The 22,240-nt window shown below is 42.9% G+C and overlaps 1 protein-coding gene across 2 annotated transcripts in view; it reads left to right on the top strand.

Moving 5' to 3' along the window:
- nxn (nucleoredoxin) overlaps nt 1-22,240 on the top strand; it is a 57,886-nt gene that overhangs the window by 34,743 nt on the left and 903 nt on the right. The window contains exons 1-7 of one of the 2 annotated variants that reach the window (XM_044353095.1): nt 617-695; nt 9,062-9,179; nt 11,708-11,841; nt 14,769-14,869; nt 15,037-15,143; nt 16,006-16,185; nt 16,807-16,931. In XM_044353095.1, coding sequence (XP_044209030.1) covers nt 9,062-9,179; nt 11,708-11,841; nt 14,769-14,869; nt 15,037-15,143; nt 16,006-16,185; nt 16,807-16,931 — 765 coding nt within the window. In that variant the 5' untranslated portion in view covers nt 617-695. Of the gene's footprint in view, nt 1-616; nt 696-9,061; nt 9,180-11,707; nt 11,842-14,768; nt 14,870-15,036; nt 15,144-16,005; nt 16,186-16,806; nt 16,932-22,240 lie in introns of those variants that run through there. The other variant, XM_044353094.1, reaches the window with a different exon arrangement.

The raw sequence follows: 22,240 nt of genomic DNA, 5'->3' as shown, positions 1-22,240 counted from the left end.
CAGAAACCATAATATGGAGTCTTATTGGTAGAATGAATGCACGGCTGCTGAGTCTGTTTGCTGACTGTAGCTAATTGAGCAGTAAGTGTAAAGAGCACATGCGTGAAAATCAAGTTGTGCTGAAAGGCTTATTCTAATGTGTGTTTTGTCTGATTATTAATATGTAATGGCTTGAGATCCCTCAAGGTATTGCAGTGGCACAGACTTAATGAGGCTATACAAAGTGCTTTTCTGACGTTTTACGGTGTGTGTGTGTTTGTGCATATTTGACTTTACTTGATGCCAGAATCCATCCCATACGGCATTGGATTACAGTTGAGAGAGAGAGAGGGAGGGAGAGAGAGAGTGTGTGTGTGTGTGTGTGTGTATGTGTGTTGTATCACCTCTGGCACACACCGTACAAAAAAAAAAAACCTTCCAAAAAATGCACCAGGCTTTCCAAGTCATGAGTTGGCCGATCACAGCAAGCGTATAATGCCCGCCTCAAAGGGTCACGCTAAGGTAACTGATAGAGCAGGTCCAGTTGGTCCAGAGCCAGACCAGCTTTCTATCATCCCTGTCTGTCTGTTAGGCCCTGCAGGCCTCGACTTGATGAGATGCAGGCTGATGGTAGAAGGTGTGAGAAACTACTACCTGAGACATGACGACACAATGTTCACACAACGAGCTTCTGTCATCCTGTGACCCGCGCTGAGGTAAATCATTGCTGCTCACTTGACTCGGTCTTTCAGCAGGATTTTAATGATTGACCTGCAGAGATTGACCTGAACAAGAATGTTGCCTTGACTTCACATAACATCTCATCTAACTCTCAGCAGCAAATATCGACATATTTCTTTAAACTTTGAAAGTTTTCCAGCCAGCCGCTTTACATTTTCACATTGTTTTCTGAAAGTATATCTGTCCAAACAATTCTCTCGATCTGCTCGAAATTGTATTATGTTGGTAAAGATCAAATGTTATAAATATGTACGTATAAACTTTTTCCTTTTAATACATCTACTTTGCACTTTTTTGTGAGAGCTTCTTGTGAGTTCAGAAGCTAATTTCATTAGGAACAGTGTTGTCCATACTGAAATAACAAAAGCTATTGTTTTCATAAGAGTTTTCTAGTGATCAGTTGGCTCACGACAGCAGCTTTACCCCATCTACCACCAAGCTGCTCACTGTTTACTAAAGGATGAATCGTTATTTACAACAATCAAGCACGAGGAGCGAGTTCGACAGCAAGTCAGGGTTCTCAAAAATGGATCACATGGCGAACAGATGCTTGAGATCAGATGGTAATCACACATCAACGTCCTCACTGCAACACATGACTGATGTTTTTAATTTTATTCTCTTCGGACGAAGAGTGTTTTCAGACAGATGCATGGGTGGATGGAAGGCCAAAGCAGAGAAGGGATGCAATCAAAATTTTTCCACAGTAGTGCAGACATGGCTTGTGTGTGTGTGTGTGTGTGTGTGTGTCTCTGTGTGTGTGTGTGTGTGTGTGTGTGTGTGTGTGTGTAATAGGTTTACACTTTGCTCTTTGTAATTTATCATAAAGAAAGAGGGATAGACAAGAGAGAAATAAAGAACAGTGAGTGTATGGGGGGCAGGGAAGCAGGCAGACTGGTCTAAACAGCACTGGGAGCGAAGAATGCACCCCCTGCCGTCTTGACCTTTGACCTCGCAGAATGTAGGCCTCAGGGGCAGCCCACGCCTGTAGAGACACAATGCTGCAGATACCTATTGAGCCCTAGCTTTTTACTCCTTTACAATCCCCCCTGCTTTTTTACACTGCGTTCTTCACTACATAAAAACTTTCTCGCCACGCAGAGTCCAAGTTTGGATTTAAAGCCTGTATTCAGGGGGTCGCTTTTGTGCCTTCACACAAGGCTGGAGGGGGCGAAACACCCACCACCTCCCCCTCTCCCTCTCTCTGTCTCTCTTTTTCTCTCCACTCTGTTTCTGCCCGGTTATTTCCCCGAAACCCTCTGACGTTCTGGCACCTGTTTTCCTCACAAAACCGTTAATTTATCACTGAATTATTAACTAAGAGCCCACAATGTGTCTGGCACTCTGTGACATGTCCTGACTTTGTGGAGAGGGGAGGGGAAGGGGGAAGGGGTTGCCGTGGCGACGGGGCGGTCTTCATCGAAAAAGCAATTTAGCCAGCGTCTCCCGTCTGCGCGGAGGATCCGCCACCAAAATGGCTCGGCCGAGGAATGTTACGGGATTAATGAAACACATGAGATGGCAGCAACGTTTTGCATTGAAGAGGCATGATGTGAAGCCCGCTGTGTGCTCTCGGCTCGACAATTTCGGGGAAGTGCATATCCCCATCACAATGGCTGTGTAGTGCAGGATGAGCCTTCTGTAATGAGCACTGTGGAGTAGGTTGGAGTGAGCGGCCTGTTCTTTTTATATTTCAGAAATATAGCTGCCACTCGGTGGTAGGAAATTGGGTAAATCGTGTGACAACAGTGGTGCAGAAATGAGTGAAAGATGAAGTCATTGTTCTTGTAAGGGATTATGCAAGGCAAAACGATATCCACATGCAAAAGAGATGGTGCTGAGGCATATTAAGAGAGAGGTCACCACACAGAGAAGGGGCAGCGACTGTGCAGCTGTCACAGGCTTTAAGACGTGTATTTCACCACCACGGGAGCCCCGGCGGTGGGGACTTTTGACCGGGTAAAGCGATAGTCGGGTCAGAGAAGCACAGATGGAGGCGCTAAGTAACACACACTAGCTGGGCTGAAGTATGGCTAAGAGGTGGGAGGGGAGGCTTCCCTTTGTAGCCATGAAGAGCAGCAACAGGGTTTTGAAGTGGATACAGGCAGTTACTGAGAGCCTCGGGAGCAGATTGAGCAGAGGCGGGGTGTAGCATGGAGGAATGTAAGTCAAAGCTGGCTGCGGGGGCCCAGCCAAAAGGGAGTTAGAGTACAGTACAGCGGTGTAGTGTGGAGATGTAGGGAGCAAGACAGGAGAAGTTTTCTTTCTCATCTGTCTTCAACCTAAGAACTGAAAAGAAAAATGTTTTAGACTTTAACCTGAAAGTAGCCTGACACATGATGAATGGTGTGTTGATGCTGTTGTGCACTAACATGTTGTACAACCTTAACCCCAAACTCATTCAATCCTTGTTGTCAGAGTGCAGTATACACAGGTGATGGCTTGATTTTCTAAAGACGCTTGCGTCAGCGCCTGCCAAAAGGCAAGTCCAGCCCGGCTTGCTCTCCCCTGCGCTGCTATAGTAAATCTTTATGGTCAGAGATCACACCGCCTGCAGGCAGTCTCAATAAAAAAGTCACAGTAAAAGACAAATGCTTTTGTTGAACATGTCTCGAGGCAGCTGGTGAGTCTATCAGACAAACAGCTTCCCATCTCCCATCAAATGTCTTCACACTAACAACCGAGATGGATGCAAAGCCATTGATCACCTGACTGTTTTCTCTCCTGTGCAGGAGATTATCGTGCGAGTTTAAACGTTTAATTTAATTTTATTTCTCTTCTTTTTTTGAGCATTTAAATCAAATCAAACTGGAACGCGATTCCCTCAGTGTCCTCGCGACTTGCTGAATAATGTGGAGCACATTATGTGTTATGTGTGCTGCGAACTGTGCCAATAGAAGATTATATTGGGAACATTTTTTGCCCGATCATAAATGCCTTTGAGAATTTCTGAGGAGGTTAAATTAAATTCCACAAATCTACTTTGTACAGTTATGAATTGTGAATACTGTAGGTTGTTTATCTGGATGCAATTTTCAAGATATCAATTGGATTATCACCATTTGTCCTGTGTATGGTACTCAAGAGATAAAAGACCGCACTGCTATCAGCATCACAGCAGGGTGCTGCTCATGCCCTCTGTTGTAAATGGCTGACTTTCCTTTGTAGTGACACTGTTGTAGTAAAGCAGGAACGGGAGTGTCTGGCAGACGCCTCAGGCCTGATCGGCCCAGTGAAAGCAGATCTGTGAGGAGATAGGCCTTGAACAATGATAGGTGAATTGGGCACATTGAGTGGAGACATTTCTTCCACTCTAATTCTCTCAACAGGGTGACACTCAACCAAGCAGCCACCGCAGAGACCCACCGGTTACTGACAGAGGCCAAATTTCACTGCAGGACAGAGCTACAGGGGTTTCAAATGGGATTGGGCCAAAACTGAAGCAGATGTGTGTGGATTTAAAAGTTTTAAACCACCGGAACCTAAACTAACCTCCTTTTAAACTGCAGAATGTCACCATAAAGTGCAACAGTGCAAAAAGCGTGAAAGCGATCACCACGCATGACATTTAACATGGAAACGTGGACATCTTGGAAGTTTTTATTTTTTTCTTACTCACTCATAGTCTAGAAAGGGTACAGGTAGTAAACTAATGCAGATATTGATCCCATTAAACAGCTACATTTAAAATGAATCAGTATTTAAGATGATATAAAATTTTCCAACCCTCGTAAAGTAGGCCTGGTGTGTCCAAGCATGCTGATCCACTGGCCCCACAGTGGGCTGATTCACTCTTCTTCTGGTTATGGATCTGCAACCATGCGTGATCCAATTAGCATGATGAGCACCGAGCGTAGTGTGAGGCTAATGCCTGCATGTTCAGGAGAGTAAATGGATTGTTAGTATGGATTTCCATTTCCCCCCAGAGTCTTAACAGTTGGTGGGCTCTCTACAGGGGTTATTGGCATAGTTAAACCAGTGTGTAAATATATAGCCAAGCCCTCCTGCTCGGCTATATAGTTACACACTCTGCTGACATTGATAATGAATAGAAGCACCCTTTAGAAAAAGCTGGAAGTGGCAACATGCAATCTAGATGACTACAGTCTATAAGCACTTTACATATAAACTGGCTACTGCTCTTTTGGACTCTGTTGGATAATTTATGCAAAAAATATATTTCATATGTGTAGGATTGCAACTTGCAGATTATTTTCATTACCAATTATTCTGTCAAATATTACATAAAATATAAAAACTGTCCATCAGTGTCCCAGAGTCCAATGTGACAATGTCTAATGTCTGGTTTTGTCTGACTGACAAAAAACCAAAGATATAGCTTAAATTCTATATGTGAAAAGCAGCAAATCCTCACATTGTTTTATAAACAAAAAAAAATCAGTTATGAAAAAAGTTGGCAATTAATTTGAAAGGAATTTGACATTTTGGGAAAAAAATTTCCTTCCTTGCTGAGAGTTAGATGAGAAGATTGATACCACTTTTAGCAGATGGCTAGCTTAGCTTAGCATTTAAAGTGGAAATGGAGGGGAAACAGCTCGCCTGGCTCTGCCAGAAGGTAACAGAATCCGCCTATCATTACCTCTAAAGCTCACTAATTAACACATTACATATTGTAAAAACAACACATTGTGGTTTTGCAGGGGGAATTACTATTTCTTTCCCTGGCAAAGTCACTTCTCTGCTAGCTGGCAACCTAACGGTGACAACAACACTACAGGAAGTGACTGTGCACCTTCGAGAAATAGATTTTGATACCGTTTGACAGAGGTGGGATAGCTGCTTCCCCCCATTTCCAGTCTTTCTGCTAAGCTAAGGTAACCAGCTGCTGGTGGTAGCTTCATATTTAACACAAACATGAGAAAGGTATTGATCTTCTCATCTAAATCTTATCTAAGCTTATTTCCTTCCTTGAACTGTTCCTTGTAATTGTTTCAGGTCTGCATACAGCAGCACATAACACTTTGTTTTATTAGTCTGTAACATGAGTCATATGATCAAACATATCCTTGACACCAGTTCAACAAGACTGAAGCTGTTTCTCAAGCCAAGGAGTGACGACATATCTGACAGTATGATTTATGTGTGTTTTTTAGTAAAACATATCATGACACATTCTGTATTTATTGTCTGCGCTATAATAGACAGCCTGCGGCTCTCTACAATGAAACAGTGTTTTGGTGAAATGGATCGCTGTGGCATGTGATTCTCATGTTTTCTATTCACAAGGAGGACAGAAGAGGGAAGAGTGCGCTTTTATTACGAGAGCTATTGTCTTCATTGTTTTCTCCAGTCACGGCGGTACAACCTTTTGCAAATTCCTCACGTATACAGGAGGAAGATTTTTGGATTTACAAGCAGATTCAGCCAAGCCACCGCCTCCAATGACAATGAAATCTCAACACTCAGCTGTCACCACACCAAGGCACACTGAATTCTTGTCTGTCAAGATGCTGAAATCGATTTGACACTTGTTTGTCTGTGACTGACTCCAGTACATGTGGCTGTTGTAGTTACAAGGTCAGTCATCCCCCCCCCCACCCTACAAGCATAACAGCCCTTTCATTCTCAAGGCGGATCCAAACCCTAAAAGGATTCAGCATCTCAGGGCACTCTGATCTGCAGCCAAATCACCAGGCAGAAAAGATTCAAGGATGTAGTAAATTAGTGACAAGACAAAGAGGAGGAATTGCGTGGTTCTGCCTCTCAGATTGTTACACGAATCTCTCAGCTGCTCTCTTGATGCTGCAGCATTAGAGAGCACTGATAGGATTTAAAAAGCCTCAGATTTGGTACACACATTCTACCCTACTCTAAATATCACTGTGCTTCAGTTATTTAAATATGATCATAGACAATGTATATTAGGTGACAGATTTTGGCAGACTCTTCCACCACCAATTTGAAATAAAATTCATGTCCTACTCAGGATGAGTCATCATTAGGTCAAAGTTTTAATTTGTCTAATACTTAAAGGGTACATATTATGCTTTTTGTGATTTTATTGTTATTTATATGTCTGTTAAACATGGTCAAAGTTCCAAACTTGAGGTGAACGTATGTAGAAATGCTCCCTGCAAGTCAAATACTCAGGCCTCAGACTGCTCTGAATGCTCTGGTTGCAACAGTTTTTTCTACATTGCCGATGAGCTGATGTTGGCTCGTCCCACATGCCCATAAACAGCCGTCTGTTCTTGTTGCTAAGGGTTTTCAATGTGTTGTTTGCATTGTTCACTCTCATATTTCAGATCAGATCATATGCCAAGATCTTTGCAAACTTCTTCTTCTTTTAACTCCCAGCAGACTAGGCACAGGAAGTGCATTGCCGCCTCTCACCGGTTAAAACCAACAACGCATTTGGTCTTTGCAAACAGAAATGATATATGTGTTTATTGCATATAGAGCGGGTAAGTGAAATCCGATCATAAGTGGTCACTCGAGACGCATGTGGAGACACATTCTAATGCCAGGGGTGAACTGACGTACTTAGAGCTGTCCACTTGTGATCGGATCACCCAAGACGCATGTTAATGCCAGGTGTGAACAGAGCTTCTCACACTCGTCCAGCTAAATCCGGCATTCAATCTCACATCGTCAGCCTGGGTGACAGCAGGCAGCAGAGTGAAATGGCTGCAAATGCAATGTCGGGCACGTTAAATTTTGGAGACAGTCACAGTTAATGCCCCTAACCCCATCAATTTGTGAGCAGAGATTGAGTTTCCAGAGCAGCGTGGAGCATGTGGTAAAACTGTTGACTGTGGCAGACACTGAATTTTGCTTTTTGAGGGACTTCCAGACCAACATAGTCGGAAGGCTCCAGGTCGTCTTGTCCATGGGACAGAACGTCTGACCTCCCCTTGTCAGAGAGTGCCTGTGGTTGACCTCTAGTCACACATGTTGTCATACACTCACCAGAGTGGGGGACACACATTATGAGTAAAACATACTCTCTCCTCTTTTATTCAATCTGCATTTCAGAGTCTTCGACGTGCTCGGCTCCTGCAGTGAAGTCACTGTTTTCACAAAAAAAAAAGAGCAACAAAAGGTTTTCATCAACCTGGAGCTCAACGGTAACCAAACTCCAGGCTTACTTCACTGAGCCCTGAGGAGAGCAGTGTTCACTTCATTAGGCTCTTAGAATAACTAGAGCAGCATCCAGACAGCACAAATCATTATATTATATCAGTACTGTGTTTGACTTGGTACAGCATGTAATAAATTAGATGGCAGAATAAAATATGCGTTTGTTTGGCAAAGATGAAGTAACTGATCCCTTTTTAAGCACTTTTACAATGTTGAAATATGTCTCTCCTTTGCATACTATAATTCCCAGCAGTCTTTTATGGTATTTTGATCCAAGAACCAGGTGAACCGGGAAGAGAAGGGAGAAGAAACACACACTGCACAGTACTCAGGAAAAATCAGTCTTTTGCTTGGCCATTAAACTGCTGCATCTCAAAGACACAATAGTTTTCTGGAGGCGGTGTTCCTTCTCCTTTCTGAACGTTCTGATACAGGATTTCATGCCGAGGGATCTCCTTCTGTAGTTGCTGAAGCAGCAACATTGCACAGTACCGAATTGCTGCTCTTTACAAGACATGGCTATCACGACTCTTCCCTCTGATATGGAAAGTGAGTCTCAGATATGTGAAATGCTTGATCTGCTCTTTGATGTGAAGGACTACACCAATCGCCTAACTCTATAAATAGTGTCAGTTCATGCACAGAGTTCTGTTCGTAAAGAGTATTTTCTAACTTTATGAGGCTATGTTATCAACTTCTCATATAGGAGGTATTACAACTAGATTTAAGGCCAACGGGCGATCATAAATGCCTGTTAAAGTGTGAATCGTATATCCAAAATGCTCCAATAATTCACAGCACTCAACACTCAGAAACACTTTTTCATGCTGCAGAGCAAAAGCCGTGTTTTCAGCATCCTCCTCACCCCCATTTGCTCTTATTCATGACACAGCAGGGACAGCAGGAGTTTGCTCCGATTCAGCCTCTTTAAAATTAGATCACCCCTACAGCGGTGTGATTCTCACTCTCCACTAAATCAACTCAGGGCCGACTGCACTCCTCATCCTACAAGTCTCTCGAGTCTCTTATGTAACAGAGAGGGTTTGCATCTTATAAAATTCATATGGTGCTCAGCTGACATTTGTTTTGTTTATACTGTAGCATTTCAGGTGCTCTGAAGACATAATTTTACAGTTTTTCCAGCTCTGAAACTGAAATAAATCTGAATGTGGTTTTTGGGGTCTTTCCATTCACTTTTTTTCCTCCTCCAACTTTTGCTCTCATCCTTTTCTCTCTGCAGATGAAGCTGTGGAACAAGTACAAGGTGACCAGTATCCCATCTCTGGTGTTTGTGGATGCAGCTACGGGGAAGGTGGTGTGTCGAAACGGTTTACTGGTGGTCAGAGATGACCCCAAAGGTGAGACTGGCAGCATCCCCAACCCCACACACACATACAAACATGCATACAAACACACACACACACACTCACTTTGTGGTATGGTACATCCTGCTGATTTATTTTATTTCTTAACCTCGAGCTCTGACCTTAATCCTCTTTGCTAAATGGTTAACCTTAACCCCAACCGCCAACCATTCAACCCTAAATATCTCTTGTGTAATGAGGTAATAAGAAGACATTCGAGGGTCATGAGGACAGAGGAGCATAAATCAATTTCTCACACACTTTGTCTCTCATACCAGTCTAAACCCACATTCTTCAACATTGCCAAACAGTAACAAACTCAACTTCACTCCCTCAGGGTTCAGATAAGACTCTCTGACTATTAATGTTACACTCTCAACTGCCCCCCCGCCCCCATTCCCACCCATAAAACAACAGCTGGCAAAGAATAAAGTTCCCCTGAGGCAGATAACAATTATAATCCTGCACTTTACTACCTCAGCAATATCCACCTGACCAATGTACAGTGTAATATAGCATATTAACATCATTGAACAGTATATATTATGCAAACAGTACATTTTTATATGTTTTTTATATTTTATATGTTAGTCTATTATATAATTAAGCCATTAATTGTATTTGTTTCTTCTACCTACCTCATTGTTTTTGCATTTTGCGGTTTATGTTAAGTGGCTGCTGTAGCACTGTAATTTCCCTTTGGGATAATTAAAGTACTCTATCTAATCTATCTATCTATCTTATAATAGTCACAGTGCTGTAAGTGATTGAAGTATTGATAATCCAACTAAAAATAAATAATTTACAACAATATATCATAGAGTTTAGTTACACAACATAAAATTAGAGTAAGATAAACTTGAGAAATCAAAATAAACCAAACCGTATTGTTTACAGTAACCAAAGCTGCACTTACAAACACTGAGACACGACACACATGTTGATTGTCTGTAATGATATTTGCCAAATGCTTGGTCAGAGTTCGCTGTGGAGATACTGCAGTGCCACATCATTGAGAATTTGGCCAAAACATTTTTGCAATAACACCCCCCCCCCCTCCACGTTTGTGTTGACGCTTCCGTAATTATGGTGCTGCATGAATGTTATAGCGTGTCCATGTCTCACTCCCTCATCTGCAAACCTATAATTTCTGCACTTTGAAGTGGAGACAGAGAATTAACAAGAGCGGGCTTGCATTCCTTTCCTGTACAGAGAGGACGTCCTCTCCTCTGTGTCTGAGAAGATCTCAACACTTTAAAACGCTGCTCTTCATACCCATATTAGTCATGTGAGAAGGGAGAATAGCGGCACTATGGCGGCACAGCAGAGAAGCGGAATGGATTTTGCACGAGGACTGTGACAGAGTACGCTGTCTGGCTAATGAAAGCCAGTCCAAGCCTGCAGTATTATTTCCATGATTCATTAAATGTACTTCCAAACTAGATGTGGCTAGAAAAGAGATTAATCTCTGGCCTCAGTAGCAAAGATGAGCATTTGATTATGCCAGGATTTTCTAACAATACGTCCTCTTTCAAAGGAAACACTGGGTTATAGCTTTAGTTTCCTTATGTATATCTCTTAATTTAGCTATATCTATTAACAGTATGTATATTTTTTTTAAAAGACAGACTGAGAGCAGTTCCTGACGTGACAAATCAATTCATCGACGGTTAGAGGTGGAAAAGGACAGTAAAAGTTTGCAGAACATGGAGGCTGGGAGGGGCGGGGGAATGATTCGGGACCCTGTGCCTTTCACTGTCGATGAAAAGCCTGACTTGAGTGGCGGCAGACTAGCCTGCAGCATAAAGATGGAGTGCACTTTTACAATCAGGACGACAATAAAAGGCCGCGCCAGCGCAGTGCAGACGTGTCATTCCTGCCTAATGAAGCCCTAGACAACCGCGCTCACATAAAGAGGCCATTATGAACCAGGCATACAAGGTTTTATTTATGATTACCCCCTTTTTAATTCTGCTGAACCAAATGCATCTCTAGAGCTTGAGGGTAACAATGAAGACACCTTGAAAAGGAAATGAAAGTGTGAAAGAGAGTGGGAGGGAAGTATTTCTGGCAGCCTTCATTTGCTTGAGAGGCATAGCTTTCAGTCATCATTAAAACCAGATTTTGCATCTGTTGTGTGTTCCCAAAAGCAGATGACAGCAGTCACAAAAAAAGCCTGCAAGTGATGTATGCATGACAAGTGAACATGACTTTGATTTCTAATAGCCATGACACAGACAGAAAAAGTGCCTGTTGTTCTTCTACTTGCCTGAAACATGTTTCCCACTATGCTAGACACACAGTTCCAAGGATGACAATGTTGGTTGGTCGCCAGTCGGTCCACCACTTTGGTTCAGTCTAAAGTATTTTAACAGCTATCGACTGCCATGAAATTTTGTAGAGACAGACTCTCCAGAGGATGAATCCTAATGATTTTGATGATCCTTGACTTTTCCTCTAGCGTCTAGTGTTTTCTCTAATCGTTCTTTTCCCCTCTACTTCCCCACCGTACCCTTTCCCAGGCCTGGAGTTCCCCTGGGGGCCGAAGCCATTTGCGGAGGTGGTGGCAGGGCCTCTGCTAAGGAACAACAGGCAGACAACAGACAGCAGCTCTCTGGAGGGACACTACGTGGGAGTGTACTTCTCAGCACACTGGGTGAGTGTGGAGGGCAGAGAAAGAGCACAAAGAAACCACATTAGAGGTCCTGATTTTTACCTCTCTGGCCCCCCAACTCTGTCAAAACATTCAGGTCTTTGTGAGAAGAAAGGGTAGCAGCGGCAGAGCAGGAAGAGGTAGAGCAGTAGTCGAAACAGATAAGAGAGAGGAGCAGAAGGGTGGAGGTGACTTTAATGTGTTGTTGTGTTTACATTAATGGTGATTAACTATCCCTGTCAATCCTTTTACTACCACCTCTGGGCCTTTTTATGAAGTAAGCAGCAGTCACCACACCCCAATGACATCAGGCTATTGTCTCTTTCTGTGCTGGGCCTGTTGATAGCCAGTGAAGGTCGTGACTCAGTGATGCATGAAAGGCATCATATTATCCGTGGACTGTTCCTGATGAGATGCAACGTAAGCCACTGAGACTAGTCAGCACAGCAGCTGCCAATGCCTCTGCCTCAGAGACCAGCTTGTGAGATTTGTGACGCCTGAAGGTTGGCTCAAACCTCAGACCCATACGAGATTGAAAAGGACAAGTCACAAAAGCCATTATAGGAGTTTATTTGCGGTGTTTTTACACCACATTCCCCCCAGTTACTCATGTAAATCTATCCGCTATTAAAGTCTTTGTACAAATATGAAATGCCAGCACCTGGCCTCAGCATCCATTTACACAGAAATGTTGTTAAGTTTTTCCCCTAATGTTCTAGGGACCTGAAATGGCCCATGGCAGGGAAACATAACCTACAGTATATTTCACAGTGCATTTGCTTTTTATGCTTGCATCGTTAGGGAATTATATTTTACAACACAACTTCAGTTTAAAACCAAGTTCAGTTAGACACACTAGCAAACAAAAGCCCACATACAGCTTTGCAGTAATGTACCATTGACACCACACTGTGTAAAGTATAATGAGCATAAAACACAGCATACAGTGTTTACCTCTATGGCAACCGAGCAAGTCCATTAATGAGCAGAGAATTGATTAAGGCTTTGTGCTTCCCACTCTTATTCCCACCATCCATTTTGTTATGATTGTGTATGACTGGATCAATGAAAGTGCTTGACATACTGTATCCACTATAATCAACTTGAATGATGATGAATTATGCACTTAGTCAATAAATTGGAATAGGCGATGTACTTTACTACATACTGTATGTGATGAAATTATGAGAACCAAAATAATGTGCAACCTAAAAAAAATTAAAGGTACACTAATCAATATTTTTATATTAACAACAGATCACATGACTACCTGTATGTCAAAGGGGTCACTCACAGTAATTAACCCACAGAGAATTATCACTCAACTGTAGCTCTGCGGATCTTAATAGCATCTTTTAGCTCATTGTGTTGGTTTTCTGGCCCACAACTTTACTATTTTGGTTCAGTCTCATAGTGTCATTTTTAGCTGCTGCTGGCAGGTTCTAGTGAAAAAGCTCTAAAAATGAACAGTACACTACCTGCCCAGCACCAAACAGCCGAATGCCATTTCAGGTTTAACTCGCTGGTGAACATCAAACAGTGGAGCATTTAGCTGCTAAATGTTTGTTAGCCATATCAACTTTCTGAGGTATGAGGCCGCGTTCAGACCAAATCCAGCAATGCAGCACTTCCACGCAGAGTTCTGCAGAAGTGTGGGCGTGTCACTATATGGTCCATATGTGTGACATATCTGATTGTACCACAAGTAGAAATACTAACCAGAAATTTCAACTTGCAACACAATACAACACCAAGCGAGTGCATGGCAATTTACGTCTTTGTACTCCCTCATTGTAGGTTTGTACAGCTCATCACAGCAGTGATAGGTCTCTCTTCCATCTACACAGGTCCTCGGTAAACAGCAGAGTAATACGATGCTACATGGTAAACAAGGTTCTTCTTTCCGTCAGCGCCTTTGGTCTGATTGCCCGCTTATGTGATTGGCCAGTGTAGCGCCTTGGCGGGTGACATCACGTTGCAGTCCAGCAAAAGTTGAGCCTGGTTCAACTTCGTTGTTGGTCAGCCGCTGCGGTTTTTCACTGAGCTGTATGTAGTCCCACCCCATTAACGCACTGCCCCCATTCAAATGAATGGGAGGGCTGCTGTTTTTTAAAGCATTGCCGGATTTGGTCTGAACACAGCCTTGTATGTCAGTGTTGCTGCCCCCAAGTGGCCAAAAAAAGCAGTTATTTCAGGTTTAATAATCTGTTAACATCATAACAATATTAAAATCAACATATGTGACCAAGTGCCATTTTTTTTATAGATGACTACTGGTGCTTCTATTAGATATTTTGCAACAAAGATAATTTTAGCAGTATTTATTGTTATTTAACTTGTGTTGCTTAACTGCAGCCTTTCAAACCAGGAAAGGGAAATATACAAGCCAATATGATCATGAATACCAAATTATATCTATCTCTAAAACACAAAGGACAGAGTTTTCACAATCTCACTCTTACCAGATAGGAGTTTCTAAAGGCAAACTTCTACCAGGTGGTTTAAAAACTTTCTGTAAATAATCTTGTATTTGCGTTTTACTATATATTCACTACTGGGAAAGCACAGTAAATAGTTTGAAAATGCTGACAGAGAGAATTTAGTGAGCATGAGAGCGCGGTTGGAAGTTAGACTGCTCTGTTTTCCTTCTCGCTGCCATGGCACTCTGATGTCATCTTAATGCCAGCCATACCACCACGCACCCTGCCTGATTGGAGTGTGGGCTCTCTAAACACACACACAGAAAAACAAATACTTTCTCAAGATAGAGTATGACAGCAGGATTAGTGTTTTAAGAGGTCTGTGCTATATATGAAAGAAGCATTTTGTTAAAAGGCGTTTGGTGAGAAAGTATGTGTCATTATGTGTGCTGTATCTTCAGTCATTCACTTCCCTTTACATTTTCTTTTTTTGCACTTTCTTTCTCTTAGTGCCCGCCATGCCGCAGTTTGACCCGGGTCTTGGTGGAATCATATCGTACTGTCAAAGAGTCGGGTCAGAAATTTGAGATCGTGTTTGTCAGCGCTGACAGGTAAGATTCACTGTGCCAGAACATAGACCAGATTATATTTATTGACACGCACATCTGTCTCTGTCTGTCAAGGACACAAATAATCTGTTTCCTCCATTCAGCTGTCAATAGACGCCACTGAATCAACATCTGTTGTGTTGCTGTTTGGTCCTTTCTACCCACTGTAGGTCAGAGGAGTCCTTTAAGCAGTACTTCAGCGAGATGCCGTGGTTGGCGGTGCCATATTCAGATGAGGCTCGGCGATCACGACTCAACAGACTTTATGGAATACAAGGTATTATACAGCTGCATCCTCCTTATATTGTAATGTTGCTTCAGATGTTCTAGCTCAAAGGAAGAAAGGGTTTTTGTTTTTGTTTTTTTTTATCAATCTGCCTAGCCTAGTTATGTCACGTACTGAAACAGTGGCACAATGGCTGCCAGCTCTCTGTGCTGGGCAGTGAAACAGCAACACAGATTGCCCTGCAGCCTGAGGAATGTGGGCTGGTTATCAAGTTTATTGTCTCATTCACTGCGGAAGTGCTGTGCCTCTCCCTCTGTGCCTCCCTCTCTCTCTCTCTCCCCTGATTCCCTCCTCTGTGTGTGTGCAGAGGACTGTGGATGAAGTTAGCAAGAGCTGGCTCATGGCCTCTCCTGCAAAGAATGCGAGGAATGCGCAGAGGACGAGTCAACACTGCCCCTCTCCTGCACTCAAACCTCTGCAGTTCATGACGGCCCCCACCTCTGTTGCCTTCAGTCCACATGCGCAGACAAGAACACACTGACTCATGCATTATCTGTGCTCCTGGTTGGTGTCTGTTTCTGATAAAGCTGTTAATAAGGCAAGAAGATCATTATCACAAGGATGGTGAAAGCCAATGAGAAGGGTCAAACAAATCCCTCCTGAATAGAGGGCACATGAGGAGTGAAAGCAGACACAGCTGGAGAGAAGTAGAAGTCACCAGAAGGGCAAACACTGGTTAGAAAATGTCTAAAACATCCACACAACAAAAAAAAATCTCAGTGGGAGAGGGAACAGCCTGCGTCATGAAGCAATAATTGGAAGGAAATGACCAAACCACCTCCCGTGTTCTTGCCCATTTCCTCCCCTCCTCTTTTTGTCTTTCTCTCACACATCTTCTCTTTTCCTTCCCCAGGTATTCCCACGCTGATTCTGCTGGACACAGAGGGTCATATGATCACGCGACAGGGCCGCGTGGAGGTGCTGAATGACCCGGAGTGCCGGCTCTTTCCCTGGCACCCCCGGCCCGTGCTCGAGCTCAGCGAGTCCAACGCCGTGCAGCTCCACGAGGGGCCCTGCCTCGTACTGTTTGTGGGTGAGTGGACGGGCATTTATGATGCAGCACAGCTCCACACGGGGCTCTGCTTGGAGCTCTGTGTGCGTGAATGAAGTGGCATTTATGTAAAGCATATTGAATGTCAGACTCTATGGAAAATTCCTCTAGTGTCGAAAGGTCCAAAGGTCTGTGGAAAATGTTTCTAGTATTTATCTATCTATTTATATGGTAATACAGAAGGTGCAAAGAAGAATCATGCAGTAGGTTTGTGAACGGCATTGCAAAAACCACTTTGACCTGAATGCAGGACATTTCGCTGTGGCTATTGTGAAGACTGGCAGGAACTAAATGTCAAAGTTGGACATAACAAAACAGGAAAAAAGTAAAGTGTACAGAGATGACCATCAAAATTTGAGACCACCCTTGTGTCTCTTAAGGTCAGACCGGATTGTAAATCAAGTCTGAGACCATCGGTACAGTTACTTTCATCTCCTCACTCATCTGTCTACCAGTCATCACTCCTTCCTTGCCTCCTGTTTCAGTCATCTGTGCATTTTCCCTCTTCCAGGTGGCTTCTTGGCATTTATTTCACCCCCTCCATTTTTTTCTGCCTTTTCATACTTTTAACATCTCTCTGTGTCTCTTACTTGGTTTGTTCAGACGCCGAGGAGGAGGGCGAGTTGGAGCCAGCCAAGGAGCTGATTCAACCAATAGCAGAGAAGCTCATGGCCAAGTACAAAGCCAAGGAAGAGGAGACGCCGCTGCTGTTCTTTGTGGCTGGAGAGGTGAGATAAGCCACTCAAAGCCACTTAAGAGAGAGTAAAATGCCATTTCACACAAACTTGCATGGCTCAAGTTGGGGTGTATTTTTGTGTAACATACTGTAACTCATCTGTGAGTGTGCTGTGCTCAGCAATGTGCTTCAGTCATCACATACAGATATTAATATCTTAGACTTTAAAAAGCTTGCTAGACTGACATCAGGCTGAGAATTTATACACTGACATGAATTATTTTATATGAACATGTAGCATACCAAGCATGTCTGCTAAGCATTCCTTTTTTTTTTTTTAAGAACTGTAACAAAGATATGCAACATGAGCATTTGGAGTCATGTTTCTGTCCACCTAGCAAAAGAAAGTCCAATATTCACTCTTCTTTTAGCTCTGTTTTTGGTTTCTAACAACTTCTGAGAAAAATATCGGACTCTTTAGCTGTTCAATGCTTCACTATATGTTCACCAACTAGTCGCTAACTGAAAATGACCCTTTGAGACATTAAAGCTGCAGGTCATAAAACCAAAACAATGAGCTGAAAGATGCTATAAAAGCTCCATAGAGCTGAGGGGATCTCCAGAGTCAAGTGATAATTCTCTGTGGATTTATCACTATGAACGACCCCTTTTACATTACACATAGGCCTTTGGTCATTTGTCTTATGAAAATATTGATCATATCAGTTTTAACATAATGAGTAGTGATATACAGAGATGCACTGACTACAGATGTTGAAGATAATCCACACAAAATGAAGAAAAGCAAGAAATCAGCAACCTCCAGCATATCTTATGCAGTTCTGTATTGTAATTTCCTACTTATCAGCCTACACCTACAGTAATATATCTGCAACCAACACCTCTGCAATTGTTGAAATGACAGCATTAGAGGCCCCTTTTTGAGCCTCTTGAACCTGCAACAGTTCAAGAGGCTCCTATCTATGACCCAGGATTCAACTAGGTGCCTCTACCATGATGGGTTGAACCAGAGCATGTCAGCAGATTTGCTCTGCTCCCCTACACTGCCTCCAAATCATCCATCCATCTCCTACTTTATCTCCTCCCATATCTCTCCTGCGTGGGACGAACCGTGCAGTTTTCATAACTCATGTTATCTCATGTTGTTCTGTCTCGACCTTTCCAGGACTGTTGGAGTTAACAGCAGCAGCAGACATAATTACCAGATTAGCTGCCTCTCGTCAGTTCCCCTGCTCTCTGCCCTCCAGCTTCCCCTTTCCTCCCAGTTCTCTATGCCCAGTAGTCCAGGAGGACAGCACTGGTTTCTCGTGTCATACACCAAGGGCAGGCTCAGGTTTCAGACCATGGGGCATGCACATGTGTTAACTGTCTAACCCTGTGTGTGTCTATCCAAGGCTGCTCCACCCTGATGTCAGCCTTGAAATGTCATTGACATGTGTACACAGAACAGCCTTAAGTCTACAGAAAGACGAGAGTTGACATGATACTTTTTTCATACTGTTCATTGTGTGCTTGCCAATATTTATTTGACCTAACACAAAGCAGCATTGTTGCACTGGAGCTCAGAAGTGTCCTGTGCTTAAGCTGCAGTCTAGGTTTGCTTTGTTTCCCTTGTGGCACATACGCTAAGCCAGATATTTTTACATCCATGTAGCGCAGGTTTAATTTCCTGGCTCAAGCTCAACCGGCTATGAAATCACCAGGTTTCATTTCCAGCTTGGGTTCATGGTCAAGATATCACTTCCTGTCTTGGGCGCTGTATGCTGTTGTTCAGAGACCAGCGCTTCCAGGCTCTGGGCTCAGACTCCTGCACCTTGGCCTGGGTTAGCCCTGGTAGTCGCACGCTCCTTGCCAGGCCAGCTGCTGGGTTTTCTGTGTCCATGAGACAGCAGTATGTTGGCAGTCTCTCAGGGGGAGCCCAGGCTTTGCCTAATGACACAGGATCTTCTTACCCTACTGAAAAAAAACTATAGGGAGCAGTTTACTAATTTATAAATGCAGAACGAAAGATCTTTTGTTCTTTCATTCTGCTGTGTACTGGCTGTTGCATACAAAATGAACACTAGCAGTATTATCCAGTCACATAAGACTTGAACAGATTTTTGTGGGAAGCAGTCGTCTGTGATTATGCTCTACAAGGCTTTGTTTCCCCGTGTTTGATTTTTGTGTGTGTGTGTCCTAAACAGAATTATTGCTTTGACTCTGGATTACAATGGTTTGCATTATACACTCCAGGGCTGCCTCATGAGCAGTTATTTAATTCTAAACACATTGAAAGTTTCTTGTTTCTTGTATTAGCTACAAAAAATGCAGTGAAAATAAGCTGGCCTAATCACTACAGCTTATGTACTTTTTTATGTAGGCTTACATATACAAATCATGCCTTTATCTATTTATTTTTAGCCACACTGGCTCTATCGGCTCTGTCAGTCAGTCTGTCCACTCCTGAATGAATCCTAATGACTTTGGTGATCTGCTGACTTTTCCTCTAGCGCCACCATGAAGTTGACATTTGTGGATTTGAGGGAAATGTCGACAATGATTTGATGCATTTCCATGGAATTTGGTTCAGACATCCATGTTCCCCTCAGAATCCTTTAACTTTTTAGCCAGCACCATCATTAGATCAAAATTTCTATTTGTTCAATACTTATATTTATGAAGAAATATCTGCAAAACCAGTAACATTCCTATCCCATGATGACGAAATATATAAATATGTATACCAGTATGTAGGTCATGAGTGGTGCTGCTCATTTTCTTTTAGAGTAACATAAAAAAAATCCTGCCTTCATCAGTTTATTTTTATCTTGGCCAAAAAGTTTTGTATTTCATGTAGCTTGAGAGATGTTCTTTAGTTGTTTAATCTCTTCCACTCCATCCCTATTTTGGAGCAAAAACTAAAACAACACACTCAAAATAAAATGGTTGCAGCTCCTGAACCACAGTGACTATATGCAGTAATAAGGTCTTGCCGGAAAGGAAGCCTCCCAAAGAGTCAGTCAAAGTGTCTCCTTTGTTGTCTAAATAACTGCCTGTGTTTTTGTCTGTAAAAGTTGAGAGCAGTATGAGACTGTAAACTAAATACCTGTGAATACCTGCCTCAAATTGGAAGAACACAGTATGACTGTTTTAGTGTTTGTTTTTTGTTTTTTGTTTTCTTTTTCATGATAAGGTCTAGGCGGATTTCCAAGGACATTTAGAGACTCCATAGGTCTTCCTGATTACATCAAAACCACAAGAAAGGGAGAGAGGGACAACTAGTGGACACCGCTGTTCTAACATAGTTAATGAGGTTAAATCTGCTGAGTATTTATCACATATTTGTGAACACTAGGCAATGATGCTTTAATTTTCAGTATGTCCTATAGCACTATAGACACTATAGATGTGCTATAGGGAATAAAAAGGGCAGCTTTGGGTTTTAAGGCACCGAGGTCCCTGGTTCGAGTCGGGCTGGGTACCTTCGTTACTCGGCGTTCCCCATCTCTCTCCCCTCATATCCTGTCATCCCTCTACTGTTTTCTCTTTAATATAGTACATTCAAAGATAATATTCAAAATTTCATTCCTCAAGATATCAAAGCCGGCCAGTTTGATGGACGCGGCCCCGCATCCGAGACCAGTGGGGAGCTTTGTTATCATTATCAGTTCAGGTCTTATCACACGGTCATCGTCTGTGAAATGCCACAGTGCATCAATAATCAGAATAAGCCTGACATGGCCCAGCAGGTTGCACACAGTAAACACACGCTGAGCCTTATCACAGCAGAGAGTGCAGGCTATAGCAAAGAGGCCCTTTGTCTTTTTTTTGTTCTGAGCCAAGCTGCGGGGTGGGGAAGGGAGGCAGAGGGGGGGTGGGGGGGGTCCTCTGGAATGGCTGCACCTCAGTTTACACAAGCCACACAAAAGAAGATGCATGACTTCCTACGGAGGCGAAGGCCAAAGCAGAGATTATATCTCCTCATATCGTAGAGGCTGGAAAGGCCACGATGACAGATTTCGGAATTTCTCTCTGTGTGGTTTCTTTACACCGTGTGTCCAGATGATCTGTGATCTACGTATCGTACGGCTGCAAGAGAGGGAAGCAAGGGAGAGATTTTATTTGTAGTAGGAGAATAAAGCAGTATTTCTCTCATAACAGCATTGTCCATAGTGACAGTTTACATCTGTGAGTATTAAGTGGTCAATGCATAGTGATTTGCAGTGTAATAAAATGGGCTCCGTTCAGAGGAAGTTAGCTCCCTACAACAAAATACCACAGTGTAACTCATCTATTCCATCTGTTAGCAGTTTTGCAAAGTAGAGGTCACAGACTTCATCTTGGCATACTTATCCTTTTTAGGTAGCAGTACAGCCAAGCTATTCAATGAGAAGTCTTGAGAGCTGATTGTGTGGTTTCATCCATTTAGCAAGAATAGCTGTGGATTTTGTGATAAAAGGGAGAACGCAACAGCGAGGCTTGAGTGTGAGAATATGTTGCAGGAAATCCATCCAAAGTCGCTCTCTCTTTGACTTTGTTTTGACATATGAATCAGTATCTAACTATTAACATCAGAGGCTCTCCTGCTATGAAGCCCAACTCTTTGTTTTAGTGCCACCCTCTGGCCCTTTCTTGTTAGTTCTGCATTTTCAACATAATCTTTTCCATATGATACTGATCTTTAATCTTCGCAACTCTCCCTCTGAGCCAGCGAGCTTAGCGGAGGGGAAACCAGGTCATGCTGTCATGAGGAGCGGAGAATGTCTCAAATGATAGTAGCGGTAGAGGAGTATCCCATTTAAATCCCATTTAATAAGTGAACTGTTTGACCTTACAAAACATAGCGCATGAAATCCATTTGACTCAGAGAAGATATGACTGGAATAATGGATCTCTGTCAAGGTAGGAATGCCAACTCCAGATTCAAGCCTGCCTGGAACTGAAGCTGAATTGCGAAACAGTGTAATTTCTTATTTAGTCTCACTAATTAATGATCCTTTTGAAGCTTGTTTGAAAGTTGCTGCCTGCCTGCCTGCCTGGTATGAATTAATTTCTGTTACCTATGGCTACAGGGGTTGTAATCCTGACATGTTAAAGGGTGAAGGGTGATATCAGGCCTCTGGCAGAACATGGGTGAAGCCCTCTCACAATGTCCGCAAATGGATAAAACTGAAGTACCCACCAAACCCAGCAGTAATCTATTTTGAACCTATTCCTTCACAAGTTTGTGCACTGCTCTGTCTCCTGCCCACACACACTGTTCAAATGCTCTGATGCATAGACCCCTGTCTTTGCACACAGCAGGATGAGTGACTAAGCACCAACTGTCTGGTCTCTCTGGGCAGGCTGCCTGCAGAA

Source organism: Thunnus albacares, chromosome 6 (genome assembly GCF_914725855.1).
Source record: "Thunnus albacares chromosome 6, fThuAlb1.1, whole genome shotgun sequence".
NCBI lineage: Eukaryota > Metazoa > Chordata > Actinopteri > Scombriformes > Scombridae > Thunnus > Thunnus albacares.
The sequence above is the reverse complement of the archived record's forward strand: the minus strand, read 5'-3'. Positions and strand labels throughout refer to the sequence as shown.